At 40.8% G+C, this 12,537-nt stretch overlaps 1 protein-coding gene across 1 annotated transcript in view; it reads left to right on the top strand.

The window, feature by feature from the left end:
• Positions 1–830: 830 nt before the first annotated feature.
• Positions 831–12,537, top strand: part of MRPL3 (mitochondrial ribosomal protein L3) — a 38,372-nt gene continuing 26,665 nt past the window's right edge. The window contains exons 1-4 of the mRNA XM_051962724.1: positions 831–973; positions 4,420–4,604; positions 5,758–5,849; positions 6,682–6,780. Coding sequence (XP_051818684.1) covers positions 903–973; positions 4,420–4,604; positions 5,758–5,849; positions 6,682–6,780 — 447 coding nt within the window. The 5' untranslated portion in view covers positions 831–902. The remainder of the gene's footprint in view (positions 974–4,419; positions 4,605–5,757; positions 5,850–6,681; positions 6,781–12,537) is intronic.

Raw genomic sequence — 12,537 nt, 5'->3', positions numbered from 1 at the left:
CTTCAGATATTATTTTATTCTCCCTTTTAAAGGAGGAATACTGGTCATGCCCAGGGAGGCTTCTCACGTAATAAAACCACAAGACAGCTGGCCGTCCCGGACCCAACGGGTCATTTTAAGGACTTTCTCCTGGGTCTTCCCTCTCCTTTTCTACAATTACGGGCGTGGGCACTTTCTTCCCTTCAGTTTTCGTTTGGCAAAACATCGAGGCAAGTTGCCATGACAGCGACGCGTTTCCTAGCGGGCTCTAAATATCCCAGACGGCACATTCGGCCGCCCGGCCCGGAGTGGGTGGATGGGTGGGGGCCACGCGGCCCCATGTCGCTCTCAGGAGTCCCCCCCCGTGCCCACTCCCCAGCCCCCTTCCTGGGTGCTCACGCAGCACCTTCCAGTTTGAATTCACGGCTTGCCAGCTCCAGGACCAACGCTATTGTTGCTCTCCCTTTTCACAGATGGGGAAACTGAGGCCATATAGAAGAGATGACCTGTTCAGGCTGATCGGGCGGAGCTGTCAAATGGAAGGATGGGCTCCTGGCTCCCAGCCAGAGATAAGTCACTCTGAGATATAGCCTCAGTTTCCGCATCTGTAATAAGGGGGTAATGAGCCCAGAAGGGCTCTACAGCTCTACGATAGTGCGGGCACGAGCTCCTTTACTGAGGCTTTATAGACCAGGAGGACCCTCGGCTGCCCCTCCACCCCCATCAGTCCCCAGGGGCGCCTGGGAGGAGTAGTTCAGGACACCACGTGGGAGGGAACCGCGACTTCCTGGAGCTGTTTCCGGTCGGCCGGCTTTGGAGGTAGGACCGGAAGAGGGGCTGCCGGGAGTGCGGGTTCCGGAGCCGGTTTGACCAAGAGAGAACGCGGCGGGACATATTGGAAGTTCGGAGCGTCTGCCCGCGCCATGGGGGGCTGGAGGCTGTTGGCTCGCGCAGCCGACGGGCTGTGGGCTCTGGGCGGTGGTAGGGGTTGCGGGTACGTGGGCTCGGGGCCGGGGGCTCGGGGCCGGGGGCTCGGGCGGAGGGCCCCCGTCCCACCCGGGCAGGGGAAGGGACCAGGGCTTGGAGGAAGTGGGGGAGGGGCCGCTGTCACTCTGAGAGTGCTTAATAAGTGCCCCGGACCCATCTGGCTCTCAGTCCGCGAATGTTTATTAAGCGCCAGGGAGGGGCCCGCGCTACGTACCAAACCCAAGGAAAGCATAGACGTGTATGGGCATTCGTTAAGCGCCCATGACGGGCCCGCGCTATGTACTAAGTTCTGGGAATGCAGAGAAGTAGGAGGGCATTTGTTAAGTACCCATGATGTGCCAGCCTGTATATTAAGTCTTGGGAGTGCGGAGAACTATGCCTGCATTTATTAAACACCATTGTATATTGTCTTGTGATTGCAGAGAAGTGTGTGGGCATTTATTAAGCACCCATGATGTGTCCAGTAAGACTTAAGGGGCCCCCTGAATATTTAGATACAGAAAAATTTTGTTGGAGGTGGGGGATAGGCCTTGTCCTGGGCTGGACTCATCCAGTGGGTGAAGCAGACCAGCCTCATAAACTGTGAGTTGTGACCTCGCTTGGGGCTGTGGGACTGAGATTTATCATCAGTAAAGGTTTTCATTTTGTACCCTATTTTATATACTTATATATCCGGGGTGACATCAACATTTCTCTGGGGAAAAGGGGTCGGGAGTGGGGAAAATTTAAGGCCAGGGTTAGACCCCATCGTGATATTGGCACCGGAGTCCACGAGGGTCAGCCTTCTTCCCCAAACTTGCTTTTGGTTGGAGTGTCAGAATCCGGTTGCGGGGCATCTTGCTTAACAGGCATTTGGACTTGGCAAGTGCCCTTTCCACAGCTTCTGCATTACAGCGCATTCAGGACGGGAGTCTGTGGAAATGAGCCCCCTATAAAGGAAAACATTGTTCATTTCGGGATCATTTCTTGTTTAGGTGGTTTTGTTATTTAATCCAAAACTTAAGGAATCTATGATGTTTTCCATGTGAATAGTGCCTCTCCTTCCCCCTTCCCGCCCCCCCCCCCCACACCTCGTTACTTCAGGACAAAGGTGTCTAACAGCAGGTAGTGCTCCAGAGAGGACAAATCAGATAAAAACATTAGAGGTAAATATTTAACAAAATTAAAATACAGTAGGTTATAATATAAAGAGGTAATGTTGATATGTGGTTGGTTTTCTAAGTTACTTGTGACCCAGAGGGATTTTTATGAATGGTTTAGCAGCTTCCTGTTTCCGGCTGAGTTTGATAATGCTAACACACTCCTAAAAATGAGGAGAAAAATTATTTTGTGCTAAGTCTTGCATTGAGCTTCTCTGAATTTTGGCAAGGTTGATCTCCAAGTCCACATGCAAAGCCTTCATTCACTTTCATTATACTCACAGGACTATCATGCTAATTCAATCCAATATGAACTCTGACCTAGACTCTTGCAGTGTTTGCCTCCTAACTGGTCTCCCTACTTCCAGTCTTTCCTTTTCCAATCAGTCTTTTACATGTTGCTAAATCAATCTTTTTTTTTTTTTAATATAACTTTTTTATTGACAGAACCCATGCCAGGGTAATTTTTTACAGCATTATCCCTTGCACTCACTTCTTTTCCGATTTTTCCCCTCCCTCCCTCCACCCCCTCCCCGAGATGGCAAGCAGTTCTATACATGTTAAATAGGTTACAGTATATCCTAGATACAATATATGTGTGCAGAGCCGAACAGTTCTCTTGTTGCATAGCAAGAATTGGATTCAGAAGGTATAAATAACCTGGAAAGAAAAACAAAAATGCAAGCAGTTTATATTCATTTCCCAGTGTTCTTTCTCTGGGTGTAGCTGCTTCTGTCCATCCTTGATCAATTGAAACTGAGTTAGATCTTCTCTTTGTCGAAGAAATCCACTTCCATCAGAATACATCCTCATACAGTATCGTTGTTGAGAATATATAATGATCTCCTGGTTCTGCTCATTTCACTTAGCATCAGTTCATGTAAGTCTCGCCAGTCCTCTCTGTATTCATCCTGCTGGTCATTTCTTACAGAACAATAATATTCCATAACATTCATATGCCACAATTTACCCAACCATTCTCCACTTGATGGGCATCCATTCATTTTCCAGTTTCTAGCCCCTATAAACAGGGCTGCCACAAACATTTTGGCACATACGGGTCCCTTTCCCTTCTTTAGTATCTCATTGGGATATAAGCCCAGAAGTAACACTGCTGGATCAAAGGGTATGCACAGTTTGATAACTTTTTGGGCATAATTCCAGATTGCTCTCCAGAATGGTTGGATTTGTTCACAACTCCGCCAACAATGCATCAGTGTCCCAGTTTTACCGCATCCCCTCCAACATTCATCATTATTTTTTTCCTGTCATCTTAGCCAATCTGACAGGTGTGTAGTGGTATCTCAGAGTTGTCTTAATTTGCATTTCTCTGATTAATAGTGATTTGGAACTCTTTCATATGAGTGGAAATAGTTTCAATTTCATCATCTGAAAATTGTCTGTTCATATCCTTTGACCATTTATCAATTGGAGAATGGCTTGTAAATCAATCTCCTTAAAGCATAGAACTGAACCAAGGACCTTACTTCTCTTCACATTCTGCATTTTACCCAGCTGGCCTGTTCTGCTTCCTCAAACCTCCGTGCCTTTGTCCAAGCACTTCCTCTATCTGGATTGCTCTCTTGACCTCTTCTCACAGCCCTCCATTTTCTTTAATGGCCCATCTGAAGCACTGTCTCTTTCAAGGAATCACAGAATTAGCATGTTCCTTCAAAAGGCTGAAAATGCATTATTTTGTTTATATCCTACATTTATTTAATCTGTGAACATGTATCCCCTAGATAGAACTGATGTTTTTAACTGGTATCCATGAACATGTTTAATATTTTTCCAATTACATTTCAGTTTAATAGGTTTTTCTGTAATCCTATATATTTCATGCACTGAAGAATATGTTTGGAAAGAGTCAATAGATTTCCTCAGATTGCCAAAGGGGTCCATGACACAAAAAGGGTTTAAGAAGTCTGGAGAATGAAAGCTGCAGGAGAACAAAAACAGCTATCACTTTTGTATCTGTAGCCCCAGGTCCTGGCAAGTGCTTTATCAGTGCTTAATCAATTGATTCAAATTGCAGGATGTGCTGGGCCCTTTAGAAATAAGAATTGCTGGAGATGAGACATCCAAATAGCATTTCATTGGAGTTGGAAACCCCTTAAGATTAAAAAATCAGAATGCTGCCAGGGCTTCATATTTAAAAAAACAAAAGAGGCAACTTCAGTTGTTCTTATAGCTTTGGTTCCTTCTTTGGCTATTATTATTATTGCCTGTTTTTATTGTTGTTGTTGTTGTTTAAGTGTTACAGTCTGTCAGTGTAGAAGGAATAAGGTTGATCTGTTTTCTTTTACCTTGACAGGTCACACGTCAGCTTTATTGTGCGATGCACCCATGGGGCTAGTTCTACCTGGTGGCATGAACATCTGTCTGAAGAAAATTACGAGTTTCTTAAACAGTTAACTGCTGAAGAGTATAAGGCTCAAACAGCAAGTAAACTGTGTCCTCTAAAGGACGAACCATGGCCCATACATCCTTGGGAGCCAGGTGCTTATCTTACTTGTTTGAGAATTTTACTTTTAGGCTCTGGTCACTTTTATATTTCTGATCTTCTAATATAATAAAGTCTATTTAAGGATGAATAAATGATTATTTAATTATATTAATCTGTCTTAAACCTAGCTAGTAAATTTAACATTCATTAAAAAGGTTCCCTACAATAAATGATTTTTTGAGTGACTTTTCATATTCCAGACCTAAACTGTGTGAGGAGTGAGGATCATTTTGCTTAGGTATTCAAAACTAGGCTTAAAAAAAAAAAAAAAAAAGCCTAAAATTTTTTTTTTAATGAGAAAAAGGAGGAAGAGGCCCAAGTCAAGACTACCCAGAACATTGATGTCCATGGGGTTTTTCGGTACACAAGGCTACCCTAAACTCTGCTCCTTAGTCTGGTAGAGTGCTTGCCATGAGTTCAAGTGCTACAGTGAACTAGGCTTGCCTTGTATGCTTTCTGCTGTGGCAGAAGGGTCAAGTGTGGCTTCTTCAGAGCTTATGCAGCAAAATCTTCCTTGTGACAACCGATGGGACAAACTTTCTATAATGGTTTCCACCGTCCTAAACTCTCCCAAATGTCTCAGCTGTGTTCCTCCTTGAGACACAAGTCTGGGAATGCCCAGTTAATACTTTGAGGATGTTGTTAGATATTGCAAAGCATAAAAGTGAGCTTAATGCTTCAAAAACTAATGTGTTTGAATAATCAGTCCCTGGCTGGTTTGTATAAATTCCTAAACCACTGAGTATTGTTTCTGCATGTCTACTACCAATAGCTGTGTTTCATCCATGTATTGAGTATTTATATATCTGAATAATAAATTTTTGATGTGTATTATGTATTCAGAACATTGGGTCTGGAGTCAGGAAAATCTAAGTTCAAATTTAGTCTCAGACACTTCTTAATCATGTAATCCTGGGCAAACAGTTTGTCTCAGTTTCCTCATCTATAAAATGGGAATAATCCTAGAATCTCCTTTTGGGGATATTGTGAGCATCAAATGTCTGTAAAGCACTTAGCACAATGCCTGCCACACAGTAAATACTATGTACGTGTTATATATTATCTCTTGAAATCATATTTGGGGAGAAAAATGATTTTAAGGTTGTGTTCAAAGTGGTGAAATCTTTGTTTTTTTTTAATTTCCAGGTTCCGTAAGAGTTGGTCTTATTGCTTTAAAATTGGGCATGATGCCTTTATGGACCAAGGATGGTAAAAAACACGCTGTCACATTACTTCAGGTATTTAAAATAGGTCCCAAGAAATAGGACCTATTATTCATGCCTAATTGTAGCTGGTCATGAATAGGATTATATGCCAGTGTACTATGTAACACTAGAACATTTTGTTGGGAAAGGGTTGGGGCTGGGAGTGGGGTGGGGATGAGTGGGGAGTGGGAGTGGAGTGGAGTGGGACGGACTGAGATGTCAGGCCCAGTGAGGATATGTCATAAGCCAGTGCCAGTTGGTAACTGCTGTGCTGGGCAGTTACTTAGGACAAAGATTTGAACTCGGGGCACACAACCTTCCGAGGTCATTCTTCTCACACCCTGGACCAGAGAACTGGCATTAATGGTTAAGGAACTCAGCTACTTTTAATCATAATCGTTTCTAAAATTTTGCCAGAGATCAGCGTGAGGCTCATTGATCTCTATGTTTCTATTTGATCTGGAACCAGAAGAACTTAGTCTAGATTGAGTCATAGTGCCAGATCACATCAAATAAGCATGCCAACTTAATTGACTCTGCTCTATATATTCTGGATTGTCCTGATGCAAATGAAAACTTTCGTTCATCTACTAATTGTTCAAACTAAAACTTGGTTGGCTTCTGTTTGCTTCATCACATGGATCAGCCTTGAGCTCGAAGCCTTGTGACTTCTTCTAGCTCTCCACTTCTGTGAGTATATACACTGAATGAGAGTTCTGACTCCTCGGCAGATACATAGTGAAAGAAGTTAGGGTCTTACTTACCTTAGTAAACTTACATGGCTGTAGTTTAAGTGTACCTGAATAATGTCATTTAAATGGAATTTTGCATTGTAACCTTTCACTTCCTTGGGTTTGTCTTTAAGGTACAAGATTGTCACATCCTAAAATATATGCCAAAGGAAGAATGTGATGGGGTTCGAGGACGCCTAATAGTAGGAGGAAAAAATGTATCCCAGTTCTATGTAAGTTACTATATATAAGAGTAAGTACTTTGCATGAGTTACAGATAAATTATTTTGTCTTAAAACTGTAGTACTACAAATTACCTTTTGGTCTGTGAGGAAATTACTTAAGTTTCTATGACTTAGTCTCTGTAGTAAATCATAATATTTTTTCAGAAGGAATAAATACTGCTGGCAGTTATTAGATATAGTTAATAAAGAGTTTGGGATTCTGAAAAAATCTAGCTTTGAATAAAAATATATTTTTGAAATAAAATTCTTCAGATAGAATGCTAATATGATATAACTCTAAGCTTTTAAATTTTTTCTTTTAAAATTATTTTACTTTTCTTATTTCTTAGAAGTAACCAGCTCTTCCATATTCATATCTTTCTTAGCTCTCAGAAAGAAAGTAGACATATTAGCTTCATGGAGCTGAGATAATTTTCTTTAATTGTAAATTATTTGTAAGCAGAATATAAACTTAGAGTATAATGTGTATGGCCTACTTTAATAACAACTTATGTTTTCTTTAGTAAAGCCCAGAAAAACATTGGCTAAATGGGGGGAAAATCCCTTTTAATTTGCCCAGTTCTGGGTGTGCCAGACACAGTTGTGCTAAATGCTGGGAGTACAAAGGTAGAAATGAAACAGTGCCTGATATGAGAGAGAGATTGTATACAAAATAAATTCAAGCTAAATTTTGGTTACAGCCCCGGAATCTGGGGCCATGAGGAAAGGCTCCATGTAAAAGGTGGTACCAGGGCAGAGTTTTGAAGGATTCTGGGCAAAGAGCATTCATGAGAGGAAAATCACAGCCTCTGGGAAGATAGATTGGGGAGGAGTGAGGCACCAAGTGGGCTGTCCTAGCAGTGCAAGTGGTAAGTGAGGAGACCTTGAAGTGATTGTGGGAGCTGTGTGCGGGAGGAGCGAGTCCATGCAGAAGCAGGGGCTATGGAGAGTGAAAGCACAGTAGGGATCAATGCCAGGGTAGCACACCTCAGGGCCTGGGGGGACAGACCCTGGAGAGAGATCATGTTTAGAATCTAGCAGAGAGGAGGGGGAGAGGGAGTGTTGTATAAGATAATAAGGTAATAATTTCATAAATGTTTATCAGGTTGAATTAAAGGTGTTCTTTGTGGCCAATACCTTGAAAAGCATTTGCTTTTAACCCTGGGCCACCCATGGCTTCCTAATACTCTTCAGCAATCAAACATTCTGTGGATATTTGCATTTTTTTTCCTTTAGTTTTCTGAGTTCATTGGAATTTGATTGGTTAGTACAGAAAAAGGAAATGTTTAAAAACAAAAAAATTATATTGCAAAGAATAAACATTTCTGTGTATTGAAACTGATTTGAAGCAAATGGACAGTTGTATTGTTGAAGTTTTTTTTATCAGTTTTAAAAAGAGGAATAATTATATCTCTTAATAGAAGGAACTGAAACAGTTTCAGGAAAACTAAATTGATCATTAGTTCTGGTTGAGTGTGTTGTATTGGAAACAGTTACATTAGGATTCAGACCCAAGTTCAAAAGCAGGCACTCAGCTTATCAATTTGCTCATTTCTGAAATGTTAGGGAGGCTGTTTGTATTGTTCAGAATGCAGAGTGTGGGGAGGTTCTTGCCCCCTTGGGCTCTGCCAGGGGAGGGATGTATTTGAAATGTTCCTTCTTTTATGGCACATACCTCTTCCTAGAGGCAGACAACATGAAGTAATTGAAGAGGGAGGGAGCTCAGATAGTGGAGGGGCGGGGGGATCAGAAAAGGGCCATCATCCTGAAACAGCCTCCCCTTGATCTCACTGTCCCTGTATCCCTCACCCTCTGCCTCTCCTCCATTCCTGTGAGAAAGCTGAGTGCCCTCGCTGCTGCCTCTTTGTCTTCTCTGTATTCTGACTTCTGACCTCCTAATTCAGCTGAAGTCCCTCCTCTCCCCATCTAAAGCTCTGTGTCATCTCCTAATCTCCAGACCTCATGGCCTCTTCTCGGCCTCTTGGTGGCACATACCACTGCCAGTCACCCCCTTTTTCCCAGGCCTCTGTGAGTCTGCTTTTTTCTGGTTGTTCCTTCTCAGTCATCTTTGTGTTATATCCATTCGACTGTCATGTGGTCAGCTCTATACCGTTTCTCCTCATAATCTCAGTAGTTCCGATCTCAGACTCCACATGTGATTCCCAGATCTGTTTCTCTTTCCCAAACTCTTTGTGAACTACATACTCCCACCTTCCCAGCAGTTGCCTTATAAACACTTGACTTGGCTGTTCCATAGGCTTCTGGAACTCAGCATAGCAAAAACAGAACTCACTGATTTTTCCCCAAATACTTCCCCATTTCCAGACTTTCCTCTTCCTCTTGAGAGCACCATGATCCTTCAGGTCATCCAGAGCCACAGACTCGGTGTCATTCTTGACACGGCCTTTCTGTCATCAAATCTTGCTTCTCCCTATACAGTGATATTTTTATTGTGTAAAGTGATTTCTAATGTTTGAGATGCCTTTTGTAAGTTTTCTGGCAAAGATCTCTTCGGTCTATACTTGGTCTTGTTCCCAACTTTGTCTTAAATGCTACTTCTCCTTTGAGAAATAAATTAAGATCTGAGGTATTATAGTCCAGATTTGGTAGTTGCTCTGTGCTGATTAGATGGATCATTAAAAAAAAAAAAAAAAATGATGATATATGGTTAGCAAATCTTGGAAAATTTTGAGGAAGCAAAATTGAAGGGGACTTAAAATATAATGGAGAAAAACACAGGAAACACGGTGGCTTACTCTCCAGCAGTACAAAAGCTATCAATGCAGAAATGTGTGAAAGTTTAGTTCTAACCATGTCACTCCCACCTGCTCCCTCCCCCAACCTCATCACTCTCCAACCCTGGTCACCATGCTGAGGACTGACTCCATGCCCTTGCTCCAGGGTCAGAGCCATGGGCCATTGCTCTGTATCCAGCCTCAGGCCAGTGACTGCACCTTGCCCTGGGATGCAGCCAGCAAGTCCGTTGTTCCTGGGTGCAGATGTCCTTTGTCAACACTGGGGTTGCACATGGTCTCAGAATATGAAGACAACTGCCGATTGGCATCTATTTCAGTCCTCGGCGGGATCAGAGCTATCCCTATTGATTTGGGGGCTGCTTCTTGTCTTACGACACAACTGCAAGGCTCTGTGTAACACCTTCCTGGACCAACCTTATCCCCAGAGACCTCTGTCTGTCTCTTTCTGCTGACCTGAATTGGAAAAAGAAATTTCTCCTTGGATTCCCCATCATGGCTCGGTCCTGGTGCTCATTTCAAGTCTCAGAGGAATATTTTGAGGAAAACTGGGATTTATTTCCTCCTACTCTGCCATCTTTAACTTTCTATATGGAAATGTCAGTTATTCCCTTCTTCCAATCCTGATGTGGGCCTTTTAATTAAAAGAAAAATATTTTGAGGACTTAATGAATTCAGGATTTGAAGAATTGCATAATATTTTAAGACCTTAGTAAGGGTTTTAAGGAATCATTTTTTAAAGGTTAAATGTTTATGTGTTTCAAATGGGTTCTAGATATCATGGGTGCAATTCTTTAGGTTGACACGTGTTAGTTTTCTGTACTTTTTTAATGGGCAGTTGGTTCCTCCTTTTAAATGTAACTACTGTGTTGGTGTCTCTTCTCCAATGCTTTATTCTTTTTCAAGTTTGTAGTTCAAACTGCATCTGGTAGAGCTTTGCAAATTAAACTAGAAATATCTTCATTTTGAATATTTTGTTAAGTTTATTCCAAAGAAGAAGAGAGAACCCAAATCGACTTGTGTTTAAGCCTCTCTAAGCCACTCTGCAAAATCATACTATTTTTGGCTTTGTTTTTATGGGTATTATAAAAACATTCCATGCTATTGACATTTAATATTTTATATGGGAAAAAATAAATTTAGATATTAAAAATATTTATTACATGTGGCAATTTCATTATATTTTCTTCACCCCACTCCATTGTACATATAGATAGACCTTACTTTGGTACCCTATAAGAACTGAATCTCCATTTATGGATTCTTTCAATGTGCTTCAAGTCCCAGTATTGCATGGCCAAATTAATTTTGGAAGAGTTGTTCTAAACTCTGTTCATTCATGCTGATGATTTGATTTGTCTTGCCTCACATATTCTTTAGTGACCACTATATTACAACAGAATACTTCCATGGAGCCATTGTGTTCCCTCCATTCCTCTAGTTTTCAATGCAGCCTCCCTCATCCTATCTAATTATTGGCCATATTTTTTCATAGCTCCTCCACAGAGGATCCTCTCAGTATACCAGAGGTAGCTTGAGGTATCAGTATATTTTGTGGTATTAGTAATTGTCCCTTGGATTACTTGTTTGTTTTCCTTTGTTCGTGCTTGTATCGTTTTATCATCCAGTCTCCTTTTCTGATCACACATTTTCCCATTGATAGCTTTTGTGCTGCTGAAGAGTAAGCCACCATGTCTTCTGTGTTTTTCTCCATTGCATTTTAAGTCCCCTACAATTTTGCTTCCTCAAAAACTTCCACGATTTGCTAATCAATACATCATCATTTTTTTTTTTTAATGATCCATCTTATCAGCACAGAGTAATTGCCACATTTGGACTATAAAATAAATTTTCTCAAAGGAGAAGTAGCATTTAAGACAAGGTTGGGAACGAGACCAAGTATAGAATGAAGAGATCTTTGCCAGGAAACTTACAAAAGGAATCTCAAAACATTAGAAATCACTTTACTTGTGTCTTAGGGAAAACAAAATAACATACCAGAAGGACAGAAAAAGCCTAAATAAAAATTATGGCAATATTTTTCTCCCAAAAGCAATACAGAAAACATCAATAATTAGTGATTCAGAAACTAATATTCTTATTTTTTCAGAATCTTTTATAAAATTATTCACCCCATTGATTGAAAGGTTCAAAAAAGTTATTTACTTTAATTAATTAATTTAGTTTTGCTGGTTGCAAAGCCATTTGACTTAGCATAGCAAAATGCAGCCTTAGAGACTCTCCTTCAATAAGGAATTTCTTGCTTAAATACATACAAGATTCCTTAATGATTTCAACCCAAGAGATATAATTTTGTTCACCAATCTTCTGGTAGTTATTGTCAATTGAAGTAGAAAATGGAAATCATTTTGATTATCAAAGATATTCTTTACTAGAAAGGTGTCCTTCTGCAAGGTCCAAATAGAAGAGGGTCTCTCTCTTGCAACAGAAACATTACTATAGTGATAGATAATAAGTATTCCCAAGTCCTATTCAATATTTAAGGAATGTTCAGTTTAACAAAATAGAATAATCTGGGTAGTCTGTATCAGTATTAATTTTTAATGACTAAAGGACAGATAAGTACCTGGATAGAATGCTAGTCTTGGTATCAGGAAGCCTCATTTTCCTTAATTTACATCCAGCCTCAAACACTTACTAACTGTGTGACCCTCAACAAACTTCACCTGTTTATCTCAGTTTTCTCATCTTTGCAATGAGCTGGAGAAGGAAGTAGCAAATCACTCCAATATCTTTGCTGAGAAAACTCCAAATGAGGTCAGATGCAGCTGAAGTGACTGAATCACACACAAAAAAAATGAGTCAGCTTTTGTACCTATCTTATGTGAGTTGAGTCTCAAAGTACTTGATTCTGTACTATGACTAGATACTGACCTTTGATTTGATATGAGCAACTTACTTAGAAGCTAGTCTAAATCATTTTAAATCAACTAAAGAAAAAAGTTTTATAGGACCGAGGGAGAGAAGGTATTAGAACATGAGAGCATAGCTG

The sequence above is a fragment of the Antechinus flavipes genome, chromosome 5, assembly GCF_016432865.1.
Source record: "Antechinus flavipes isolate AdamAnt ecotype Samford, QLD, Australia chromosome 5, AdamAnt_v2, whole genome shotgun sequence".
In the NCBI taxonomy this organism is placed as follows: Eukaryota; Metazoa; Chordata; class Mammalia; order Dasyuromorphia; family Dasyuridae; genus Antechinus; species Antechinus flavipes.
Note: the sequence above shows the minus strand (reverse complement) of the source record. Positions and strands in the feature narration are given on the sequence as shown.